The sequence below is a fragment of the Cyprinodon tularosa genome, unplaced genomic scaffold (genome assembly GCF_016077235.1).
Source record: "Cyprinodon tularosa strain WSP-4 unplaced genomic scaffold, ASM1607723v1 ctg576, whole genome shotgun sequence".
Taxonomy (NCBI): Eukaryota; Metazoa; Chordata; class Actinopteri; order Cyprinodontiformes; family Cyprinodontidae; genus Cyprinodon; species Cyprinodon tularosa.
This window is the reverse complement of record NW_024039314.1, coordinates 301,803-327,525: the sequence shown is the minus strand read 5'-3', so window position 1 is coordinate 327,525 and position 25,723 is coordinate 301,803. Positions and strand designations below refer to the sequence as shown.

The following is a 25,723-nucleotide window of genomic DNA, read 5'->3' as shown; positions in this document are numbered from 1 at the left end:
TTTACTTGAAGTTTGTAGAAAACATGGACATTTACAAAAAAATAGCTAGTGAGACAACAATTTAACTAATTTCTTCCTGAAAAATATAAAATAATCAAGAATAGCTTCACAGTCTAGTTTTAAATAATTTGCACCTGTGTAAATGGAATAGAATTGTTATTTTTCCCAGCTGAAGCAGTATTTCATGTCATTGTATGTCTATAAATTTTTTTCTGTGAAAAAAAAAAAAAGCCAGTTTGGAAAGAATTTCCCTGCTTGGTGCATATCAGACCTGGAATAGAGATTTTTCCTAGATTGTTTTTGAGGCTTTAATCTTAAACGTTTATATCAGTGTCTTTTAGTTCTTACCAAGATTGCTTTATTGGGTAATGAAAAAAATCCGGAGGTACGCTTTTATTTTGAAAGTGCTACCGACTATTTATATCTATGATGCATTCACGGGGCATCCGAATTCTGCCAACCAAAGATTGGCGACTATTTATCCAGGGTAGTTAGTTCAAATCTACTGAGAGAGCAGCCGACGTATTCATTTAGATTGTTTTAAAAAAGTGCGAGTTTCTACTTTTGGCAAAAATAGCTTAAATAATATGACCCACAAGGAATAGGCCAATTTGAAACAGAATTATGAAATTCGGTTTAAATGAGAAGGACCGAAATACGAGTTTTTTTGTTTGTTGTTTTAATAATATCTCCAAAAATAAACAGTTTAAAGTATATTTTTGTGAGAGTTGAAAGCATTTCAAATGTGATTTGGCGACAGTAGTTATGAAAATAACCGATTTCATTGAACATCGTCATGGAAAACAGTTTACAGTTGAATGGTCATACTTCCTTTGAATCTCACAGTTCAGTGCAACTTAAAAAAAAAAAAAAAAAAAAAAAACTTCCAGAGGAAAGTCCCCTTAAAGATAACAAATTTACCACATCTACAAAACCAACAATACAAAATTGACAAATAATCAGCATGCATGTATTAAAGTACTTAAAATGTTTATTAAAAGAAAATAAAACAAGTAAAAGACCATCCGCGGATTGGACTCATGGAGTTACAGGATATGCTGGAACCATATTATCCCATTAAAGCCAACTCAATCTAAAGTTCTAGTTACACAAGTTCCTCCAAACAAACAAGACTGTACATGTAACCATTTCTGTGAGCTTCACTTTAAGAGCTACAGGCTTATAACAAAGATATTTCCTGTTTCTCCAGAGAGATTCATCACTTGTCAGACAGCATACCCTGGACAACCAAAGCTGACAGATCGAGTGGTTTTCCTTCCAACAAGTCTTCTCCCTATCCTTGGTACGGACCCCACTTTCATGGGAGGCTTCAAACCAAGGGAGAAATTCTGTTTTGGGGATAAGGCCGCCTGTCGTGCCTCCTGGAGCTCCCTGTGAATTAAAACAATGTCAATCAGTAAACAAAAGGTAAAAATATATATATCCATCTATATTACTACTCATGTAAACACCCTGTATAATGATCCTACAAATAAAAAACTCATGTGGACGCACTGTATATACTGTATATATCCCATGCACCTTGTTCTTCCTTTGGCACATCCTTCTTTGACTATTTGAGCTGATGTAACGATTAGATTTCGCCACTGTGGGATCAATTAAGTCAATCAATGAAATCAAAGCCAGCAATCCGCATAATGACTTGTTTTACACAACAATGAAAACTCTGTTTTCCTTCTATGGTAATGACAAGTCTGACCAAAAGGTGGCAGTCAGGACATCAGTCACCAACTAGCTGCCTCCTTACTTTTCAAGCATTGCTGTTCTGAATTTCTCCACATTGAGCTCCCAGCGCAGCTGAGCAGCCAGCGTCTCAGTCCTCTTTTCCCTCAAGACTGTGTGTTTGCAAAGCTCTTTGGCGGAGGGCCGCTTAACCGGGTCAGGATCCAGCAAAGACTGAAACGGCAAGTTCAAAAGGAACATCAGGCGAAAAGTGGCGTCCCTGCAGACGGCACCTCTGGATTCAGTCAGTTTCTATGAATACCTGAAGTAAACCTTTGAATGAAGGAGAGAGGGCTTGTGGCACCGGGGGGAGGTGACCCTCTCTGAGACTGTGCCACTGATCTCCATTAGGAGGCAGAGGGGGGGCACCAGCCGCCAGCAGCACAGTAAGGCCCAGAGCAAATATGTCAGCCTTAGGGAGGTGGGTGTAATCCTGGGGAGCAATGAAACAGAAGGTCAAATCAAGAAAGCGCACCCAGTCTACAGCAAACAACCAAAAACATTTTACCTCATGCAAAATTTCTTTGGCGAGGAAACGGCTGTCCCCCTCCTCGACTTGTGGACTACTTACTGATGTCACATGACCAAGATCACCTGCAGACCAATCTGATTTGTCAACAACCACACTCAAAAAACAAAAGCAAATCAAGCCACCTAGCAGCATTAGATACCAATTTTATAAAGGACTCCAGCTGAAGACTGGTCCTCATCTTCCCCCTCGCTCTCTACCTCGCATCCTCCATCTGCACTGGGCTGCTGGCAAATGAATATGTTGCCTAGAAAGAGTCAGAAGCAGGTTGACTGGAACAGGAAGGATGGGTGTAGAATCAGAGACGCAAACAGAGACTGAACATACTTGGCTTGAGGTCTAGGTGGGCCAGGCCTGAGCTGTGGATGTATTTTAGACCCATAGCCACTTGCAAAAGCAGATCTTTGAGCTCAGCCTCTGTAAGCTGCTCACCCTGTTCCTTCTTCTTTATAATGGCATCCCCCAGGCTTCCACCTGGGGAGGTGGGGGCATCAAGTCAGAGCATCACAGAAATGTTACAGTGACTCAATGCAAAGTGAAAAATATTTAATATAGATTTCCAACAATGTTCATTTCTCTGTTTTAGATGTAGCCTATTAAAACCTAAAATGTTTCTCAGAAGGTTACAGAACTAAAACCTGACCAATACACGGATTGGTAGTAGCTAGATTTGGACCTAATTAACAGAATCTCCAGATTCAGTACAGCATGCGACTTCAGTACCTATTCTGGGCTCCTGTTGCATGAATTACTGTATGTCGTAAAGATTAGGGGTGTAAATTAATCGTTTTGTATCGATGCATTGATCCAACAGCCAACGATCCGATTCATCGACACGTCCGCAAGAGTATCGATGCAGGTTTTTTTTAAAGTTTAATTTGCTCCATGCTGCAGTGGCACTAAATCTATTTTGCCCTCCTACCTCACTTCCTTTAGCCACTACCTTCTTCTGCTTGCACACACACACTTGCATAAAGAGAAGGCAAGACAGACATGGCAGAGAAAAAAAAAAAAAAAAAAAAGGGACGACTTACACACCCCTTGCGGGTTCAATCAATTGTGTGGAAGTATTTCTCTCATTTGTAGTTTCTCAAATAAAATGCATAACGATATTACAGCTTTCGTGGATTATTTCAAATTTGAATCATTATCTAGCCTGTAAGGTAGAAAAAAATAAATGACCAAAAATTGAATCGTAGTGCGTTCTTGAGTATTGAAAATAATCAAATCGTTGGGTCAGGAAATTGATACGGAATCGAATCGCCATGATGGATGTGATTTACACCCCTAGTAGAGATCAGCCTGTGGCTTTGCCGAGGTGTTCAGGAAGCCCTGGTTGCTTTAATAGTAGAACTTTCAAAGAAGTTTAAAAAAAAAAAAAAAACTAACACCAGGAAGCTTTTTCAATTCAAAATGTCTGGATTAGCGTTGAGTTCCAGGCTTTATAGAGTAGCCCAATGAGTTGATTCCTTCCCGCTATAACCCCATCACTATGCAGGGGACCAAAACATCTCACCTGGTCAGCCAGGCCAACAATGACCCTTTTTCAGAGGCATAGGCCAGTATTGGGTATTGCAGGCCAAAAATGACCTCAATGACTCCTCCTTAGTGCGGACCTGTTCTTTTGGTTCAACTTGCATGTTTTCTAAGCCATAACAAGGCTTTTGTTGGGCTACTCTATAAAGCTTGGAACTCAACGCTAATCCAGACAGGAAAAAGCTTCCTTTATGGTTCAAACTCGTAAAACAAAGTCCAGTGGTTTATTTTTTTTTTACTTTTTGGAACGCCCATGACCTGGAAGACTGATCTTAACCAGCATAATAGTAGAACTTCAGCTCTACACATCGCAAAAACTATAATATTAGCTTTTTTTAAACAAGTGTATTTTCCCTTGATTTGAGTAGGTAAGGAAGAACATTTTCCAAAGATGATTTAGACTTCAAGAAAATAAGCAACCCAGTTGACTTATCTAATTATCTTACTTATAATCCCACCAGCCTGCTTAAATTATTTTGGTTCAGTTTCATCATCTACCCCTTCAATAAGAGTGTGAGATTAAGGATCAGAGCAGTTTTCTGGTGTCATCACAGTGATTAAACCAGTATTGATTCTTTTAGCAGCGTGGCCAAAACACTATTTTTGGAAAAGGAAATGAGCATCTTCAAAAAGCTATATAGAGAAGTTAATGTATTTTATTTATTTATTTTTTATAATTAATACTGCCTACATTTTTCTGACCTCACAACTTAAAAATAAGCTTATTTTATTTATTGGATTAGTTTCTTCAGGATGCAACTGTGAAACATACCATCACAGTACTCATTCTGAATCAGCATGTGGTCATCCTCTGCCCAGGCAGAATAATAGCGAACAACATGTGGGTGGTGTCCAAGAACCGCATGTGCATACACCTCCTTTAAAGCCAGCTGCCTGTGTAGAAAAATGGGATGAAAAATAAGATTTGCATAAATTAAAGTGGCTCAGGTTTGGATGAGATGACCAAAACCCAGACTCACTCATTGGAAGAGCCAGCCAGGGGACGTCTGGAGCGTTTTATGGCGTACAGGCACCCATCCAGTCGATTAACGCACTTATAAACTGCCCCAAACTCTCCCACACCGATGCACTCCAGCTCCAGGAACTCGCTCTCATAGCGCGACAGCATGAAGGCTTGGACTGCACGTCTCTGCAGAAGGCCACAATCAAACCAGAAAAATCAAAAACACCTCTATAAAAGGAGCATTGAGTCATGGAAAGACGTCCTGGATTCTCTCATATCTCTCCAAATATGGTGCCACTTCCACCCTAAAAAAAAAAAAAAAAGGAAAAGTGTCTGACAGCCTTTAGTTTTTATTTTCCTCATCCAGAGACTCCTCAGAGAAAATCCCGGAAACAGAACTGGCAGCGTGTCATTTTGGACAAAACAAGAGGAGGCGGCAGCTGAGGATGACTGAGCCGGATGAGGAAATGTTATCACAGGGGTCTGATAGGCTGAAATACAATCAAACGTAAGCATTTATAAAAATAGTTGTACCTTTGGTGGGAGAAAGGCTTCGTCATCCTCTTCAGATGATGTGAGGCTGTGTTTCAACCTGACAAATGGAAAGAAGATATTAAACCTTTTTAAACACTCAGAAAAGAGACCAGCCTGTAAGAGAAGAGAAAAACCATTTTGATCATGTGGGAAAAGTTTTATTCTAACCTCATTTGATCAGTTTTTCAAGCAGATTTATGTTATTGGAACATTTTCCTAGGCATCAAGACATTGTTCTAATAAAATAAATATGTTTGCCAATCTAACCCTTACACCCACAGAACAATACGGCTCTTGCACTATCCAGATGTTTCAGACAATAGTTTACTGCTTCAACTAAACATTATTTTACAAATGGATTAATCTGTTGCTTATTATTTCCATTTATCAATTAATAACCAGAAAGCAGAAGATTCTTTAAAGAAGACTTAAAAGAATTAAACCAGGTGAACTCTAAAAATTTTCTGAAAAGAGCACATTGACAGCTGAAAATCTTTTTTTTTTAATCTTAATTGCATAATGTTATATATAAATGTTTTTAACAATTCTTGATATAGTTACTGCTCTAAGCGGGTCACTCAGTGAACTAAAGGCACATTTCACAGTCTCCGTCCTCCGGTTAACAATTAATTGATTTCTAAATTAGCTGACCATTTTTTCAATAATCAATTAATCACAATATGATTAATTTTTTCAGGCCTACAATGGTTTAACTTTTATTTCTGAATATATGGAAAATGTGTCTTAAAAGAAGTTATGACCCACTTACAAGTCCAGAGATTGTGAAAGAATGTCAGTAAACCATGGAACTAAACTACCTCTAAAACAGTCCTGTTTCTCTTTTAGTTCTGTTTGACTTCAGTCTGCCAGGTATAGTATTGCAGAATCCCCTCATAATCAAAGATGCTATACAAATAAAACAGAGTTAAGATACCTTTGCCTGTAATCATGGGAATCATCCTCATCACTCCTCCATTGCAGCTCACTTTTCCTGCGGACCGTTTCTGGAGTGAAAGGATTAACATTGACTGAAGGAGCGTGGATAAGTTTTGCAGAATCGGAGGTGAAACGTAGGCACCTCTGATGGCGACCTATCTTTATGCTGGAGAAAGGCTGGGATGCCTTTGACAGTAAACTCTGCAAGAAAAAGAAAAAACAAAATAATCAGAGTGATCAGAAGGAGTCATAAAAAGGATGTTCCCTCCAGGATGTTTTTCTTTAACCTTGGGTGTGCTGGGAGTGTCACACAGCCTGAGCTTACTCCAAGAAGCAAAAGGTATGGGGCTTTTGCTCTGGAAAGGCGAAAAGGATGAGGTGCTTCTGCTGCGATGCCGCTGAACTCGAGGGGTCCTGCAGAGCAGGGTGGGACTGTGGAGGGCTGTGGAGTCATCTGAGGTGGTGTCACTGCTGTTTCCCTCCTCACCGCAGCTGGAAAAATCTTGGCTGATTTCATTAAACAGTGTCGCCATGCCTTTAACCTGAGGCTCTAGGAAGGTTCTCTTCATGCTGGATTAAGGATCTTGGAACAAATACATATTTTTTGGCAAAATTTTACAATCATGATACTGCTCCAATTAAAAATGTAAACATAACTTAAATACAGGCCTATTCCAAGCTCCTTCAACCCTCCATCATGGTTTCAATCACTGATTAATACATAAGCTGAAGTTTAAAAACATGACCAACTAAAATATGACATTTCTGACAAACATATAGTTACACTAAGCTATAATAAAACATTTGTAGTGACTAGAAAGCCATATGCACTTACAAACACCACCACCTGTGCACTACCACCTCAAACACGCTCTGATTTCGCGCCACGTATGTAAAATACTTCCTGTTTAATTAAATTAACGCACAAGGGGGAGGAGGGGGGTCAAGGCATCTAGCGCTCTGATTGGTTGTTGCTTTAACTTAATTTTTTACGGCTTTCCATGAAATAAAAAATAGATTTTTTATTATTTTTTTTCCTAAATGAGGGATAGATACTGTTAGATTTTATATATGTAATAATTTTTAACATAATTTTCTCTTTTTTCAATGATTATCTTATTTTCTTTGTCACTCACTCATTCACTTTTGATACATAAATATTCATACCCTTGGCTTAGTTGGATTCATAATAATTTTTATCAACCCAGAGAGTTTTAAAAAAAATATTATTAATATTTCTTTTTAAATGAGGCAGTCAAATCGAAAAAAAAAACAATGTGGAAGGAGGATGAATTCAGTAGAAAAAAACATATATATAATAAATTAATTAACAATAAGATTTCCCAACTTATTTATACCGTTTTCAATAATTTATTAAATAATTTATTAATTTATGACACAGAAACTTTAACAAATTGCGTTTTCATGGGTTTATTCTGCTAAATAAACAAAAATGAGGTCATGCTATGAAATACTAATGTAGTCACGTGGGCGGAAGTCAGCTACGTCATCACAACAGTAAAAGCTGTCTCTCCGTGGATGTGACACGCTTACAGATCCACCAAAAACAAGCCGGAGCCAGGCAGCTGCAGGACACCATGATCCGGATCCAGCAGAGTGTCTGAACCCGCTCCAAGCAGCCGCACCGCCGTACCTTCCTGTCGCCTCTGCTCACCGTCTTCACCATGGTGGAGCAATCGGACCGAGCCCCGCTGCTGGACTGGGAGGAGATCCCACCGCCCGACGCCAATCAAGCGGCCCAGCCACCGCCTGAGCCGCAGCGGGAGAACGGCACCGACGATGCGGGGAAAAGTTCGCAGCCGAGCGGCAGGCGAACACCGACGATCACCGCGTCCGGTACGGGGCGGAGCTGCGGCGTCCCTACCGCCGTCACCTACAGCCCCACACGAAACATAACAGCTGTTGTTGTGAGCCGGGAGAAGCGCCCCGGGTGCGGCTTCGATCGCCCAGAGCTCCTCGGTCCGGGTGGTGGTTTCTCGTTCCCCGGTCTGTCAGGGAGGGATCAGTGGGAGGAAAAGGACCAGATCCTGGCTGTGTTTGTGGTGACTTTTGGCACGAGATCAGGTGAGTCAGTAAAATAACAATGATCAGATGATGCTGCTGAGGTTATTCTACATGGGATGGGCTGATCATTTATATCTCACTCATATGGTCTCTGCCTAGTAATCTAACATCTGCAGGAATTTACTTGCATTTAAAAAAGGAGCAGATAATATTTTGTATTTGCAATATCAGACAGATGACAGTTGAAGCCATTAGATTAGGGGTCAACGACCTTTACAACATCAGCGGGACTTTTTTCTTTATTCCAACATCAGTCCATCGGTTTTAGAGCCACAAAAGCAACACAACTCTTCTCCATTCATTTACTTTTATAAAACATACTAGAGGATATTGGTGTATATTGTTAAATGAAAGAACAACTTTATTTAATTACATTTTTCTCCTTTGGGGAAATCCAAAAAAATGAAAGAGCATGAGTCCTCAATTTACTCAACTTTTTTTTTTTATTAATCTACCTGGATTATTTAGACAGATAAGGACAAAAAAGTATTGATTGCAGCAAAAATGTTACTTGATTAATAAGGACATGCAACAGTCTGGTTATTGAATTCTTTTTGTAAATGTTACGCATAGATTAAAAGGCAAATTTCATTTACCCGCCTGGCAGATCACTTTCCAACTGCATCCAAAGACATTACATCCTTTTTATCGGTTGGTCAGTAGTGGCAATTGTAATAGCAAATCTTGGTATTTTAATAGGCTTCCATTAAAAACTAACCAGTTAGGCCTCATTCTGCATTTCTTCTACTTAAATATATTTTTTGAAAAATACAAATACACAAAAACATACAAAGCTTGTAAAATAATAATTCAAGCTCTTGTTTAAAAATGAACTCTAAATTTTGTTGCAACAGAACAGTAAATATTCAATGAACACCATATTTTTTTTTATATATCAAGGATGTATTTGAAAAAAAACAATTTCCAACATCCAGCTCCCCTCTATAGTAAAACAAAAAAGCATTAAGGCTCACTTTCATATTGCATTTTGGATTTTAAAGAAAAGTCAGTTACTAGGTTTGAAGTTTGGTTTTATTTTCCCTGTTTTCACCTTTAACAAATGAAGAACAGTTTTTTGTGTTTGCTTATTAATGGCTGTTAGAAACATGTAAAAGTAACAAAATCACCAAAAACTGAAGGAATTTATAAGGAATACTATTTATTGGAATGTTGCAAATCGATACATTAGGTCACACATGGAGATTATGCCAGTCTTTTAATCACATAGCAGCAATGGATGTCTTCAGAAACAAATCATGTTGTATACATAGAGTGTATACAAAACAAAATTTCGATGCACACAGCTTTTAACAGTGAATGAGCAGCTTAGCACTGAACCTTTCCATTTACAAAGTGCAGCAGTGAACAAAACCTAAACAGTGTAGGAAAGACATGGTGCAAAATGCAATGATGTGGAAGGTTCAGAGAATGCAAAAATAAATAAATGCATATGGTGCAAAATTCCGTAGAAACACTGAGATAATTCTATTTAAAGGGATTAAACACATGAAGCTGACATCAACTCAATGTCTCAAAATCAATGAAAAGTTAATTTGTTGGCTTTAGCTTTTGCTAAAATCAGCTGATCTGCTTGATGATTGTCTTTTGTAATGTCGTCTTCTAACTTACATGCAAAGATTATTCAGAAGCTTTTTCATGTTAAGTAAAATCTAACAGAGATATAAAGTTTTAAAGGAAACAGGCAATAAAATCATTAACCTGAGACCTTCCTATGCTTCTGGTAGATGTTTAGTCAAAAAGAGAGACAGCTTTTCGTTGCACTTCCTGAACTCTGCAATCTATATGAGGAACGTCTAGAATCAGAGGAAGTGTCTGAAAAGAAAGTGGAGGAAGAAAGGGAAGTGGCTTCATTTTCTGCTTGTGTGACTGGTAGGGAATATGGTGGAATGGTGCCTGCCGCATGACATTAACCTGGACGGAGTGGAGTTTAAGTCAATGGCCAGCGGCTCCCATCGGATCACCAGCGACTTCATGTAGGTCCTTTTCCGGCCGGTCTGCTCCTGCTGAATCTGTCAGCACACCGCCTCTGTTCTGATCCCTACCCTTCGTTTCGATTTGCTTAGATATTTTCGTAAAGGAAGTTACTTTGGGCTGGCGTGCTTTGCAAACATGCCTGTGGAGAGTCAGCTGGAGCGCGGTGCGAGGATGAAGTCGGTGGGAGTCCTGTCTCCTTCCTACACCCTGCTGTACCGCTACATGCACTTCCTGGAGAACCAAGTCAGGTGAGGCTCTCTGTCAGTGTGTGTGTTTGTGGACACTCTAGCCTTTTTTATCCCTGATTTATTCTTTTATTTGAGCCTCTTTGTATAAAATGTTCTCATCAATTAAACATGAAGCTAGAGGCTCAGTTAGTATCTAATTTGGTCACACAAACCATTTGAAGTGCAGTTTTTCTTCAGGGGTCTAAACACAAAGCTTGAAGAAACCTTGACAGCATCTTTTCTCTCCCTTTCTATACCTCTGCTCTTCTTCTTCAGTCCTTCCACAATAAACTTGACTCTCACTATGTAGAAATGCGAAAAGGGGTTCAGCTATCTGACTCTCAAAACCAGCCCCATCAAGCAGACACTTGAATAGTGCAGCAAGTTTGTTAGACAATTGTTAAAAGTGTATTTTATTTTTTGAAAAACAGGCCTTGGATTCCACTATTATTGACAGTTTAGAGTGAAATGCATTCAGTTATCAATGCGTTTTACTCCAGAAAAAAGATAACAGGCCTTTAAAGCAAGATAAAAAGAAACTGGCACAAAAAACAAATAGAGATGCATAATAAGATGCAAATACAGAGGAAAAATTAGATAAATTGACAAAGAAGCAAAAGTGGCACAAAAAAAAAGAAACTCCTAAACATTGATACAGGGGCTTCCAAAAGTATTTATATGCAGCTTTTCATATTTTTTTCGCATGCAGTTGGGTAGAAACACAAACTTCATTGGATTTTTATCTTGATTTTGTGGTATTTATTTGTATTTAACAACCCTAAATCATTATTTTGTGAGATTGGCCTGGAGTTCCAGCTGTGAGTTAATGAGTCAAATTGGATGCAGAGAGTTTGGGAACAGGAGTTTTAAAGCATCGCTACAGATTCTCAATCAGGTAAACTTTGGACCAAATCCGAGGATTCTCTATCCTGAACTCCATTTTTTACATTTATTTTGGGCATCAGAGTAAAGGAGAATTATTCTTATGCACACAACGCTTTTCTGTTAGGTTTTTCTTTTGACTTGGAAAAAGTTTTGAAATCCCTGTTTTAATCTTGTTTCAATTTGAGCATTTATACTATACTTTGTGTTGGCTCTTAAAGACAAAAAAAAAAAAAAAAAAAAGCACACCAAAAAAACATAAATACAGAAAAAATCGTGGATCTCTGAAAAGATGGTGTGAAATTATACCTTTTTAATACATTTTGTAAAAGGATCAAAGTGAAGCTGGATTTTAAATGGATGCAAAAGAGCTTAGAAATGGCCAATTATAAACATAAGACAGAACAGATGAAAGCCGATGCAAACAGAAAATCAGCTCAGAAGGTCTATCTGAATGTTCCTTCCTTTCCCCAAACAGCAGTCCCAGATTAATAATGTGTAGAACTAAACCTGTGTGCTACACACCATCTGGGATGGGAAGTATGAGGGGAAACAGGGGACTGTAACCCTAACAACAACAACAACACAAAATAGCTGTGATGCATCTTTTATGTGAAGACTTTAACAAAAATGGAAGAAAACTGCTGTAAAAACTCAGACAACTAAACTGAGAATGAATATGTGGTGCAAAAACACTTCAGCTTCAATCAGCAAAAATAAAAATGCAACCAACACGTGAAAAAAACAACTTTACATTGTGCAAATACAACAGTTATTTAATTAATAATAACTAAACTTTATTGATCTCACACTGGAGAAATGTATGTCTGCATTTAACTAATCGCCTTGTGGAGCAGTGGGCTGCCATTGTGCAGTGCCTGGGAAGCAGTGTGGGGTTAAGGGTCTTGCTCAGAGACCCAGAAGTGCAGGCTGTGGGGATCGAACCGGGTACTTGCAACCTTCTCAGAGCACAAGCGCACTACTTTAACCACTAGGCCAACACTCCCTAAATTAAACTGACATGTATATCTTTTTTTCTCATGAGCAAAGGCATGCATGTCTACACACTTTTGCTCTTCTTCTGCACAAACCCCTTTTTAAAAACTCTAATGCTAATTTTACATGCTAAATGTGTCAGCCGAGCTGAGTTGGATATTCTGCCTTTCAAAACACGGGAAGCCATCATTCAAAAGTATAAAACTATTAAAACCAGTCATCCGTAAAGCACATTCCAGTTCAACATGCAAATCTGGATGATATGTCCCATAATGTTTGCCTTGTAGACACCAGCTACAGTGTCCAGGCCAGTATTCTCCTCTGGAGGCATTTTATGAAGATAAGAAGGCAGTTCTTCCCGCGACAGGAAACGGTTTGGTCACATCGTGCCCGACCTGGACCGTTGCCTCCATAAACCGCTGCATGCACCCGGAGATGAAGGTCTGAGAGCATCCAAATATATTAGTGAGGAAGCTGTGCATTTAGCTGTGTGATACAGTGCTAAACCCCTCCTCTGCAGATCACCCACCCAGCTGGCTGTATGTCCCAGTTTATCCAGTTTTTTGGGGATCAGATCATGGTTCTCTGGAAGTTTGTTCTGCTTCGGAAGCGCCTCCTCATCTTCTCTCCACCACCCATAGGCGTGGTCTGCTACAGGGGTGAGTATCTTAAACCTCGACACAAACTCTCAGGCTTTTTTTTTTTTTTGCGGGACTATTGAAGAAATGATTCACAGGTCTCTTATCCTGAATGCCTTTTGAGATGTTCTCTCCTCTTCCTACAGTGTATTGCTGTTGCTGCCTGGCCAATGTCTCTATCCCTGGAATCGGGGTATCTGTGCCAGAATTGCGTCCGTTTTTCTACGTCAACATTGCTGACATCAGCACCCTGGAAACAGAGCTTTCATATGTTGCTTGTGGGTTTCTGCACAGCACATGTCTCATTAAAAAATCATCTTTGGATCTTTTTATGTGTATATCTGAGTGTGTCTTTTCTATTTTTTTTTTTTAAGGCACCACAGAGAAGATTTTTGAGGACAAAAAGGACCTGTATGATATCTACATTGACAACCAGAATGTAAAGACACACAGAAGCCTTCTGCAGCCGCTGCTCAGGCTGAATGCAGCAGATAAGGAGAAGTACAGGAAGCTAAGTGAACAGAGGTATAGCTTTATCTCATGCAACTTCCAGTGAAACATTTGGTTTTCCATTAAGAAATCATCACGTACCAAAGTCAAATCACTTTTTACCTTTTATACAAAATGGATTTAACAGCATATAGAACCAAAAATTAACCTTATTTCCCCAACTTTAAATATTTAATAACAAATCCTACCTCCTCTGGCTGGAATTCCTTGAATGAGGAGCTTCTGGTCTCTGTCCAACATCTCTAATATCCGTCTGAGAAAATCTGCTCTGCTGCTCACTTCCAGCTTTCAGATGTTTCAGAAGTTTCTTACCCATTTATTGATATAGATAGATGCTTGCTAACAGCTAAGTTAGGGATTTGGTTAGGGTCTGGACTTAGTCAAATTGACTAAATACAGATCTTGATCTCATTAAGCTCACTCAGTCCTTTGTTGATCTACTGCTGTGTTTTGTTTTGTTTTTCTAATGTGTCTTTAGTTTCTGTATTAGAAGAAAATGTAAATCCATCTTGAAAAAAAGCAAAGTTAAAATTGTGGCGGGAACAGGGCTAATAAACCTTTGCATGTGACTGTGGAAAGCATCATGTGTCTTAGAATGACTTTGTGATAAAGGAGCTGCATGTCACAGGAGAGGGAGGACTTAGCCAGGCAGCGAGGATAGCATAAGGGATTTTAGGATGCCGTCTGCTAGATCGGAACTCTTAAAGGTATAGTGGAGGATTTTTGCACATTTTTGAAAAGACCCGCCCCCTTTATAAAAAAAATACACATGCACAACCCTGTACCGTTACAGGTACAACAGGGTTGGAACAGGAAACGTTTTCCTGTTTCTCATATAGCACAATTGACATACATGAGCAATTCATATTTTTTGTGCTTTAATGCTCCATAATCACACACATGCACAACCCTTTACCCGCTCCCGACAGGGAATGCCGATTAAAAGTTGCTGTGTGCATCGCTCACACAAGCTTACTTTCCAAAAGAAGATGTGCAATTTTTCCACTATGTCAGACTCACCACTGGTAAGTGAAAATGGGGACGAGCACGTAGGACGGCCTTACGTAAACATATCACCAGAATGATTGACAATTAGGAGGACCACTTATTTTAATGATCCACCCATAAAAAGAACATCCTCCACTCTACCTTTAAAGTTACACATCTAGAAAACGACCAGACAGATTTCTATAGATCCCATCCATCCGTTTTATGGGTCTTTGTCCAATTTTCCATAATGAAAAAGATTCAGGAACATTCTATCCAGAACAAATAGGCCCTAAAAACAGCTTCTCTCCCAGAACTGTGAAAGCAGCCGCCTTCCTTTAGACACAAAATAGTCAGGTTCATGAACAATGCTCTAGCTCTGGCTGCACTCTATGTAAAATCTAGATATTTCTACACTTCTCTTCACAGATGCCCTTAGCTGCTATAAGTGATCCACTTTTCCTTTGTGCCTTTATGAATTTTTTGGTGTTTTGTATTTATGTGCATTCTAATAAAGATTATTGATCATGGATGGATAGACAGGCGCAAAGATGGATTTAGGAATAAAAGCCTGAAGAGATGGATGTTTTGTGCATTTTTCTGTTGTTATCATTTTAATAAACACTCCTGGATTTTGTCACAATAAAAGCTGATCTTTCTCTCTTTGACCTTCTCCAGACAAATGCTGCTGTACTCTCAGGAGGTGGAGGAAGACTGCACGGCTAACGAAGAGGATCTTTTCATTTTGTGAGTCCTTAAGTAGTTTGATCACAGCTGCCAAAGGGTGCCTTGTTTGTTAAAGGAAAGCGATATCTTCGTTCTTTTTCAGGTTTTATTCTTTCGAGGACACACCTTGATTATTTTAATCCTTATTAATGCTTTCATTTTCCAAACCTTCTGGCCCAGGTTCTTCATGGAGCTGAACAACCGGATCTTCCAAACTCTGGCTGAGGTGGCAGGGAGCTCCGATCCCACCATCACTGCTGATCACATGAGGGCCATGGGGCTGGATCCCCAGGGGGACCGCTCCTTCCTGGAGGACCTGCTGGAGGTGTACGGTATCGACGTCACACTTGTCATAGACAACCTCTGCTGCTCCTGAGCTCGCCTGCCTCTGACAAACCAGCAGGGTGCCAGTGAACATCAGGCCCCCCCCACCACACACCGATACACTGGAAACACTGCCTCCATCAGGGAGTTTAAATATGTTGTCTGCTGTTCACCTCTGGGTTTCTGGACCTGTGGAGAGAACCCACTGTGGGTGATTTAAACACTCAGTGGCCAGAAGAGGCTGAAGACCAGCTGATGCACATGCAGATGTAGCTCCTCTAGTTTGACCTGGATTCTGGTAGACTGGGTCAGAGGTTCTGGCTGAGATCAAGTCTTCACCGCTGGATGATTGTCTCATCATGGTCTTGTTTTCACGATATTCACCGCCCTGCGGCTCGGGTGTCCACCACTGCTTTGTCTGAAGAATGCTGTCGTGTTTGGAACAAGGTTCTCCCGCATAGAAACGGATTATTGTGCATTGAATTCCTTTCACTGAATATTAAATGGACTTCAACCTCTTCACAGCTCTATGACCTTGATCTCCTCTGGTTCTGATAAACCAAATTAAAATAGTAAAGACTTAATTTTCCTTTCAGAAAGGAAGCAATACGAGGACAAAAAAACAAACACATTTCCTCCCTGTTTTTACGGCTGCTATCCCCAGAGCTGAGGATGTAATGAGTGTGATTTCTACTTTATAACTGGAAGAGGTAATTATTACAGACCTGCAGCACCGATTAGAAGCTTGCATTCAGTCATGAGGGCCATGAATATGATTCATTGTGAGCTTTTAAGGACATGTTTGAGTACTTCTTTGCCTGGAGCAGTCTAATAATACAAGATCCATTTCCATTTTTTTAAAGAAATAAGTTGTTTCAGATGTACTGTGAACTTTCCTTATTTCCAGTTTGAGTCAAATACAAACATTTATGCGGCACCCGAGTAAAGGTTTCTTACCTAGCTTCACCTGACCTTTGTATGGATAGTTTAACACTGTCTGTTCAGGTTTTTCAGAGTCCAATAAAAACTGGTTTGTTTTCAGGGAAGAGAATCCCTGAGAAGAGGGGAAGTTCTTCATCAGAACCTCTGATTTGTTTTGGACTCTGTTTTTTTGAAAGACCCAACGATGTCTAAGTTTCAACCATCCAGCAGTCTTTGTTGGGATGAAGTTGAGGACCTTTGAAGTAGCCTTTTTCTTTCATTTTTTTTATCCACTCACAGTATAATGCTGCCATTACCATGCTTTACAGTTTGGGCACAGTTTCCTGTGTTTAGGTTTAGTGGGTCAGTATTTTTATTTTTTTTTTGGGTCAGTAACATCTGAGTCAGCTTGGAGTAAACCTCCCTGTGAACCTCTTTAGATGAGCTCTAGCCTATTGGGTTGGAGGAGAGGACGGTGCCTCTAGCTTTATGTCAGCTGCAAAATACAGGTGGTTTCATAGCAGCTTACTTAAGGTCTGTGACCAAACTATTATTAATGATACATGTTTGTATTTGACCTTCTATGTTTACTTGCGACTAGATGAGAAAACTCCCTTAATTCAGATTCTGTGTAAATATGAACTTCATGCCCGTAATGACTGTATGTAAACTTCTGACACGGTGCGAGATGGGGAAAACATGCTGTTAATTGGTATGATAAGCTTTATGCACTTTCACCACAGATCCTGTCTGCTCATGTCTGTCAGACTATGGGATAGGTGCATTCTGGGACATGTAGTTGTATTGGTTTGTTTGAGAGAGCTCCTCTTTTGTTATATTTAGAGGGTTTTAGTGAACATGCACCACATGCGCTGAATGCTGCACTCTGTTGAACACCGGATATTTTACTCACACTAGTTCATCCTTAAATATAACCTTTTAAGACTCAAAGGAGCCATTTCTAGCTGGTTACCCGATAAACTAGGAAGACTAAGACTCCTCTTAGCTCATAGTTTTTGACTTTATACAGCAACTTTAGGCAGAGTCACCTGTCCCCTAGTTTATGATGTTCTTCATTAATGCTCCCATTAATCAGATTAAACTTCAGAAACGGATGGGGCGTTCATTTCTTCGGTCGTATTGCTAATTTCAGTTCTAATTTGTTCCATGTTGGAACACAGGAAGCTCATTATCTTCACCATGATCATTTATTCCAGGATTTCAACTCTCTAATGGTCCAACAATAAACTAAATGTTCGTACTTAAACATTTCACTGAAATCTTTTTGTTGTTTAGAATATTTGAATTCCTGATCTAATGTTGTAGAAGCTGTATTTGGACTGTATGCCTGTTTGTCTTTTGAGTTTGTAATGGGGAAGGAAATGCACTAAGAGTTGGAAAACAAAGTGGCAATTAAGCTTTATTTCAAATTTGGGGCCTTAAATTGTACTTTTTTTTTGACATTGACAGAAAAGTGTTTAGTTTTTTTATTTCTATATGCTGAAATAGGTGCTTCACTCTATACATCAGCAGATATGTATTTCCTCTGAAAGCTTTTCCTCAGCAGATATAATGTAAAGGGAATGTAAACACACATACCACTGTACAAAATGCCTTTCTGGAGGGAATATTCCCAGATGCGGATGGGCATCAGCTTAACTCACAGGGTAGTGTCACACTATACTGAATGTCAAAGACAGCAGAGGTACTGCAGCCATGCCACAGCATCTAGGCAGCTTTTTATCTCCACTGCATCGTAATCACCAAGTAGCAGTGACGCCTCATCTAATGTGGAACACAGTAAATGGTTACTTATCTACACAAAGACCAACAGCATGATTACCTTTCAGCTCCACTGTAAAACAAGAAATGCTGATTCTAGTTCAGTGCTATTAAAGTCCAAGATTCTAACCATAAAAGTTTTTTTTGTATTTTTTACAGCAAACTCCACATGTATTAAAGAAGTGAATATTTCATTTCAGCAGAAATTTGCAGGGACCTCCGTCGTCATCGCCGCTCCAATTCGCAGGGGTTTTAATCCGGTCTGCTTAGTAAACCAAATAGATTGGTAAAAGTGATTTACAACATCTGGTAGAGCTTGTTCAGGGGGTTTTCATCTCTCACATCATGGAGAGGTTGGCATTCAGAGCCTCTCAGAATCATGACCACTCCCAGAGTTGAGGTCCATGTTCATAGCCTTTATTCTGGAGTTATTTCTCCAGGAGTCATGGCAGAAACCAGAGAAAATGTCTTTAAATGCACAACAAAGAGGTTTTCCTTTCAGAACGAAAGAAGAAGAGGAATGCAGCTATAGTTAAATGGAATAAATTGCAGCCTGAAGTGACCCAAATCCAAATTTTTTTGCCCATACGCGACCTGTATCGGATTTTTTTCACTGCAGTCTGAACAACACAGATCCGATTTTTTCCAATGCAACCTAGGCCACTTGGATATGTGGTCCTGAATCTGATACGAATCTGACCTTTTCAATTGTGACCTGCCTGAACAGCCAGGTCGCATTTATCCGACCTGAACATCATTTATATTCAACAAAGGTCACTGTTCTGCATCTTGCTGCGCAGAAAGGGGAAAAAAACAACCATGGTGGACGATAATGCAGAGGGCAGTCTTTATTTCCAACCCTCTTAAAAGCAACCATTATAACTACTCTCCATAAGCCTCTTAATTATTGTTAATGCACTGGCTGGGGTTGGGAATGAAGGACTGCTAGATGCGCTCCAGCACTAATATACATGTTTACGTCCGTAAACACAGAGCACACTCGCTTGTGACCCTTTGGTTGTGTGAATGCAGTTCACACAGGTGATCATATAAAAGTTGCATTTATTTAGCTACATGAAAAACCATGCAAAACAATTGGATTATACAAAAAAATCCGAATTGAGCATTAAGACCTGCATTGTGAACGCAGCTTTAGTTGTGAAATCTCCATTATATTATCCTCCTCTCAGCTTTTACCCAGTTCCTCTTTAAGTCCCACAACCCCACAGCATAATACTGCCAATACATAAGTGATGGAGGGGAATCCTGCTCACCTGGATCCCTCCACGATCCCTCCTGAATAAAATGGGTCAAAGTGTTGAATACATGAATTACTCATAGTTGTTTAAAAAGTGCTAATGATATGAGGCTGTAAACTCAGACATTAGGAATTAAATTATTTTAGGATTTAAGCATCAATTTGTGTTTTCCTAAAGAGATCAATAAATGGAGACCTGCAGCGCAGTCTGCATCCTAATCCTGCACCATCTGTCAGATCAGGGCCGGTCTTGCCAAGCAGCTCCTCCTCATCCAAGTTCCTTCTTCTCTCTCCCCTTTTCTTTTAGCCCAACTCGCTCCTTCCTCTTTTCCAAACCGCTTGAGAAAAAGATTTAACTTAACTGCTTTCCTGCACTTTTTTTATTTAATCAGATAATAGCTGAAACCATTCATCCGTACATGCATAGAATTGGACAGAGGAGAATTCTATTGATCAACCTTCAGTCTAGACGACTACTGTAAACCTATCAGTAAATTTCTGTAAATTATAAGCAATATATTTAGTTTCACACAGAAAAATTGTGGTCCTTTTAGCATCAACATATTTTTATGTAACATGTAAGCAGGTTAAAACAGATCTAAAGAATAAAAAAAGCCTGATTAACGTTTAATAATCTCCAGCTTGTTGAAGTCATTTAACGATTCAGACGAATAGAAAATCCATCCTGAAAATGGCTCCTTGTTTTTCCCACGTCTTCCTTCTTGACGCTTTGTATCACTGCGGCTGTGAGGCGAGCTGCTCTCTGCGCTCCGCACTGATGAAGAAGCGTAGTTTCCGTGGCAACAGCCGTATCTCTACGGGCATCGCTTCATACTCCTCATTGTCAATATTATAGAAGCCGGCGTTGCCCTGCAGGAACCATGCACACACTTTAATGCCCACTGAATTTTACAAAAATTAACAAACACTAGAAACTAAATCACATTCGATGAGATCTGCTCTGACATGAAGGTGGATCACAAGAATTGCTCACCTCTGGCAGCTTAAGCTGGCAAGCACTGGCTTCCAGTTTTGTAGAGTTCTCAGTGAAAAGCGTTGGATCCTTCACCTTTTTATTCCTGAGGGAAACAATATTTGCATAAATAAACATGGATACTTTGGATCTGTTCTCCATGGCATGAGATGAAACGCTGCAGCCACTGACCCCATGGAGATGAACTCGCCCACGGTGAGGTTCTCTGGCTCAGCACAGACCATCAAGGAGTCATTCATCCGCTATGAATTCACACATTAAAAATGTGAATTTTGTCTTTATAAATGTCTTTATAAAAAGATTAAAAAAAGAATGTTCTACTGACCCTCTCTACTGGATTTTTGTTGTGGGTCTGAATATAAAGCTCTGATGTAGACAGCTGTTGCTCCTCCCACTTCTCTGGCTCCTCTGATTTTGGAGGCTCTGAGCAAACGGACCCAACATGCGACATAAGCTCACTCACCGTTAGCATACTGGAAACCTGCAGGTTTAGCATCAACATAATAATATCTACCTACCTTCAATTGGAGGGTTCCAGTAGTTCTTAAGTCTGCGGATGATGCGGTACAGTAGGTTAGGCCTGGGGGGCTTCTGAGGTGCCAGATCCGGGGGCCGAAGTGTGGGAGCCAAGAAAGAAACCGAGACGTCCTGGACCAGAGGCCACTCCTGCAAAACATACACATCAGGGCAAAATTGCAATAGAGCATCATGGAAGGACAGAACTACAGCAAGAATTTAATTGTATTTACATTAGTTAGCGCTGCAACTCACGATTACGGTGCAAATCGATTTTAATTTTTATTAAAAATCAGAAAGCCAAAGGTTTATTAAAGAAGACTTTTTGCAAAATTAAACCAAGTGAAAATAAAACTTTTACGCTTGAGGAGTTCTGGATGGTGCATTCTGACAAGATGAAAAAGATTCTTAATCTTAAATGAAAAATGTTTACACATTTCTTTTTAAATTTTTGTATAATCCTGCTTTAAGTGGGTTGCTCTGTCAGCTAAAGGCATATTTTACATTCTCTGTACTCCAGTTACCAATTAATGATTTATTAAATTATTTGAAGATTATTTCAATAATCTATTAATTAGGATTAATCTGATTAAATGTTTCAGCCGTAATTTACAGTGAAACAAAAGGCAATCATCGAATCGCAGAAGCACTCAGTTTTGGTCACATTACTTTTAACAATAGTGGGAGACAGGCTTTGCCACAACAGAAGGAAAGAGAGAGATACAGCAAGAGTACAGATTCATGCATGCAAGTAGAAAAAAAAAACAGTTTTTCAGGCAATGGTAATACAATTTAATATAAATAAAGAATAAATTGCAATATTGGTTAAAAAAAAATTTTTGGCAAAATTTTTCAGAACCATATATAGAACCACACACTTCAATAGATTAGTTTAATTTGATCTGATAGACCAACACAAAGTAGAGCATGACTAAAGGAAAGAAAAAAGACGGTACATGGATACAAGAGTTGTTTCTAACTGAACGACACACTAAATTGTATTTAAAAAAATCTGTCCACACGATGCATCTGCTAAAAATGTCTCATCTTTTGCAGTTTATCATTAAAGTTATCAAGAATTTTGGAGCAACCTAAAAGGAATAGGAATCTGCTGTTGCCTTTTTATTTCAATTTCCTCATGTTATACTTTTCCTCTCAGTTATCCCTCAACTTATATGAATTAAAGTTAATTTCAAATTGACACTTAGTTTATTTACTGTTTTTACTATAGTTATTGTTTTAAAAATATGATTTAAAATCCTAGTCCACAAGCATCCTCATTCAAATTTCCCCCAAATGTTCCCGTCATGCTATACGTTTACATTATTTATTGGCTGCATCTAAAAAAAAAAAAAAAAATCGAGATATTTTCAATTTAAACATAGATATGAAACAATACAATATAACCTACAATAACTTAGATTATATCATTGTACTAGGTCATCAAATCAGTGTCAGTTTCTGTCAAATAAGCTGCCTGTAGTGTCTTTAAAGGTCCAGCAGGTGTCAGTATTCTGTGAGACAGTATCAATGCCTCAATAAACCATCACTTGTGAAAGTTTGAGAACTTCTGTTGTAGAAAACAACCTGCATCATAAGGAGTTACAGCAGAAAGGTCAGGGAGAAAGCTCTGGTTAAGTTTAAAGAAGGATTATCCCCTGAGAGCTGTTTTCTAACTGTCTGAAAATGAGAGAAGGATGGACATCCATCTAGCCTGACAGTCTGGAGGTGGAGGACATTCATCAAGAAGGAGCAAAGATGATCACTGGAACTCTGAGGAGGTAATTTGTCTCTTTAAATTAAATAAATCTAGCCTTTAAGGAAAAACAGATTAAGAAAGCCATTGCTAAGAGAAAACTTACTAGAAGTTCACCTTTAGGTTCTACATGTAGGAGAAGGCACTCTGGTCATAAAACAAGACGAATATATAGTAGTGCTTTGTGTTGGACTACCCTAAGAAAACACAGTGGAGAAAGATGGTGACAGCTTTCTTCAGTAATGGTGGAGCCTTACCCTCAGGGTGTGAAACCAATGAGCTGCGTTTGTCTTCAGTGGTCCAAGGTACCAATATCTGACAGGAAAAAACATTATAGTGAATCATTGTTTGGTTACTGTGACTCAGAATATCTGTAGCAATCTGGATCTTTTTACTTGCTGATCTTTGCAGCCACATCTCTAAAAGCCCCCCAACGTAGTCCAATCAGAGCAAAGACCGGCTGCTCCTTCTCTCCCTGCAAAACACATAAAGGCCAAAGAAATTTCAGCTTTGGATGAAATAAAAGGTCACAGTGACGTAAAATTTTTTTTAATAAGCATTCAGTTATCTTTTTCTTTTTTTGACCCCGAATAAAGTAAAGAAACAGAGGAAGTTATTTAAACCGGTAAAATGAGTAACTAAGTCTTTCTCACTTGGATTTGAAGCACATCCACAGGTACCGTCTCCCCTTTCAGAATGGACAGCGTCGCTGCTGTAATGTCTCTAAAAGTTTCACACGGAGCAGAGATTTGGAATATGAATACAGAATATTGATACTCAAATGCTGTATTTGGATATGATGCTAATTAGTCATGGTATCAATAGTAAAGTGTTGCTTGCATATTTTAGCTACTGATTATTTTATGTTTTTTGATTATTTGCACAATAAAAGAATAAAATTTGATAACCTTATACTTATCTCGTTTTTTTTAATGTATTTATTTATTTGAACACTTACTTAGCTAGAAGATGTGACCCTGCTAAGATAATAAAATATTTTTTATGCCTTTAATTATTTGTCTTTTTTCTCTCCAAATAGTATAAAAAATGGTATTGAGTATCAAATAGACCTTTTATCATTTCCCTGTATGCGATTATGCTCCAACAAGAGTCTGGAATGAGCTAAGCATATATATATATATATATATATATATATATATATATATATATATATATATATATATATATATATATATAAATAAAATAATCAAAGCTAAATTATGAAATTGTTCCTTATGCAGAATTTTGCTATGATTATGTTATTACTTACTTGACTTTATTGTCACTGAGGAAATGAAGAGATTGACTCAGAGAATTATGGGAACCCAAAGGAATGAATCCAATTGGTGTACTGCTGAAGACGTCCTGGTATCAGAAGAATCATTTTAGTCCGTGATAACAGATTTATTCTCCTGACTTTGTCAAACCTACCTGGTCCGGCCTGCGCAGTAAACCCGTGATGACCTCCTGCAACGTGCCGTCTCCTCCAGCCACAATCAGCATGTCTGTCTGTTCCATAAACTCCATCAGTTTTTTAGCCTGACCCTCATAGTCTGTCTGAGGAGGGTTTCGTAACACGTTGGTTAGAAGTTGGAGACAAAAACATATATACAGAATTACAGAAGCTGTAAATAATACCTTTACTATAGTAATTTCCACACCGGCCAGATGTAGAATTGGAGCGGCATTCTTCTCAAATAAGTTGTTGGCTTTCCTGGAGAAAATTCAAAATGTAGATCAGGTATCTGGTTGCATATCTGTTTCCCCCATAAATCAGGGCTCCTTCACAGTAAGAATGGACTTAATAATAATAATTGAACTTTATTGATCTCACACTGGAGAAATTAACTCTCTGCATTTAACCCATCCAATTAGGGGGCAGTGGGCTGCCATTGTGCAGCGCCCAGGAAGCAGTGTGGGGTTAAGGGTCTTGCTCAAATAGCCAGAGTGAAGACTGTGGGGATCAAACCAAGTACTTGCAACCTTCTGTAGCCACTAGTCCAACACTCCTCCCTCAGAAAGATCTCGGACCAGTAATCGAACCCGGAACCTTCTTGATGCAGCAGTGCCACCCACTGCTCCATTATGCAGCCCAGGCTGAAGGCCAGATGAATGGGGAAGAAAAAAAAAAATTCTTACCCTTTACAAGCTGCAGGGTTCAGAATAACAGTTGCTTTCTGTAGTCGCTCCTGAGGCGCTATCTGCTGGCGTCCAAACTCCTGACAAGGGAATGCAGATCAGAATTTATAGCACCATTTGTTTAGCTTTGATAATTCAAATAGATTATATAAAAAAAAAAAACAACTTGAACTTACCCTGGCTATAAGACAGGCCTCTCTGCGCACCATGCTGTCACTAGAAATACACAAGATGGACCATTCAATAGGTTTTAATAATCAATTAATCAACTCAAACTTACAGTTAAACAGCTCTAAAACCCACCAGTGTTTACCATACAGCCAGTACCCCCCATAGGACAAGACGCACACAGCAAACGTGGATTTCTTCCAGTGATTTCTCAAAGTCCGAAACACTTTAACAACCCGAGCCATTGTAAAAATAACAACCCCAGCCCTGCACTGTCAGTGAGGCATCAGATGGGTTCAATTTAAAGGCATAACTGCTTATTTTAATTCAGCGGTCACAGACATGGCGGTGTAACGCCAAAAGCAATCGGGCTAAAACAACCCGGAACTAATGTTCGTGACACATGTTAGAAGCCAATTTATTCAAACCGGTATTACAAATTATTAAAATTCTATTTTAAACAAAATAATAACTGGCATACAATTTTGTAAATCGTAACACTAATCTGAATTTTATTCCTATGTTGTTTTCCATGTATGGACATGCTAACTACATTTCCCGTCAGGTAGTGGTTCAT

General features: G+C 39.1%; 3 protein-coding genes across 3 annotated transcripts; 1 reads left to right on the top strand and 2 right to left on the bottom strand.

Annotated features, from left to right (window-relative positions):
• Positions 1–967: 967 nt before the first annotated feature.
• Positions 968–7,267, bottom strand: wee2 (WEE2 oocyte meiosis inhibiting kinase). The gene is made up of 12 exons (XM_038306223.1): positions 7,078–7,267; positions 6,530–6,825; positions 6,241–6,443; positions 5,307–5,364; positions 4,789–4,958; positions 4,581–4,702; positions 2,600–2,746; positions 2,415–2,519; positions 2,252–2,337; positions 2,006–2,176; positions 1,769–1,917; positions 968–1,392 (listed from the first exon to the last, which is right to left on the bottom strand). Exons 2-12 carry the CDS (start codon positions 6,809–6,811, stop codon positions 1,227–1,229), a joined length of 1,659 nt encoding a protein of 552 aa, XP_038162151.1. The 5' UTR covers positions 6,812–6,825; positions 7,078–7,267; the 3' UTR covers positions 968–1,226.
• Positions 7,268–7,731: 464 nt separating this feature from the next.
• On the top strand, positions 7,732–18,452 carry dennd11 (DENN domain containing 11). Its single transcript, XM_038306235.1, has 9 exons — positions 7,732–8,327; positions 10,222–10,321; positions 10,412–10,570; positions 12,715–12,868; positions 12,948–13,086; positions 13,212–13,343; positions 13,440–13,590; positions 15,241–15,309; positions 15,469–18,452. Exons 1-9 carry the CDS (start codon positions 7,928–7,930, stop codon positions 15,662–15,664), a joined length of 1,500 nt encoding a protein of 499 aa, XP_038162163.1. The 5' UTR covers positions 7,732–7,927; the 3' UTR covers positions 15,665–18,452.
• A 1,472-nt stretch (positions 18,453–19,924) lies between these two features.
• On the bottom strand, positions 19,925–25,660 carry agk (acylglycerol kinase). The gene is made up of 14 exons (XM_038306236.1): positions 25,282–25,660; positions 25,155–25,194; positions 24,979–25,058; positions 24,478–24,553; positions 24,271–24,396; positions 24,110–24,204; positions 23,493–23,562; positions 23,235–23,314; positions 23,097–23,154; positions 21,086–21,233; positions 20,893–20,990; positions 20,739–20,809; positions 20,568–20,652; positions 19,925–20,443 (listed from the first exon to the last, which is right to left on the bottom strand). The coding sequence occupies exons 1-14, from the start codon at positions 25,389–25,391 to the stop codon at positions 20,309–20,311; spliced, it is 1,272 nt and encodes a 423-aa protein (XP_038162164.1). The 5' UTR covers positions 25,392–25,660; the 3' UTR covers positions 19,925–20,308.
• Between the last annotated feature and the right edge of the window lie 63 nt (positions 25,661–25,723).

Bases quoted from the DNA above. Each gene is read 5' to 3' on its own strand.
- dennd11 (XM_038306235.1), top strand. From the start codon at position 7,928: ATGGTGGAGCAATCGGACCGAGCCCCGCTGCTGGACTGGGAGGAGATC. The intron at 13,087-13,211 runs GTGAGTATCTTA...CTCTTCCTACAG, and splicing joins AGGCGTGGTCTGCTACAGGG to TGTATTGCTGTTGCTGCCTG. The intron at 13,344-13,439 runs GTGGGTTTCTGC...TTTTTTTTTAAG, and splicing joins AGAGCTTTCATATGTTGCTT to GCACCACAGAGAAGATTTTT.
- agk (XM_038306236.1), bottom strand. From the start codon at position 25,391: ATGGCTCGGGTTGTTAAAGTGTTTCGGACTTTGAGAAATCACTGGAAG. The intron at 24,554-24,978 runs GTAAGAATTTTT...AATTTTCTCCAG, and splicing joins AACCCTGCAGCTTGTAAAGG to GAAAGCCAACAACTTATTTG. The intron at 20,991-21,085 runs GTAGGTAGATAT...CCGTTTGCTCAG, and splicing joins CTGGAACCCTCCAATTGAAG to AGCCTCCAAAATCAGAGGAG.
- wee2 (XM_038306223.1), bottom strand. From the start codon at position 6,811: ATGAAGAGAACCTTCCTAGAGCCTCAGGTTAAAGGCATGGCGACACTG. The intron at 2,338-2,414 runs GTATCTAATGCT...ATTGGTCTGCAG, and splicing joins TGGAGTCCTTTATAAAATTG to GTGATCTTGGTCATGTGACA. The intron at 1,918-2,005 runs GTATTCATAGAA...TTGCCGTTTCAG, and splicing joins CATTCAAAGGTTTACTTCAG to TCTTTGCTGGATCCTGACCC.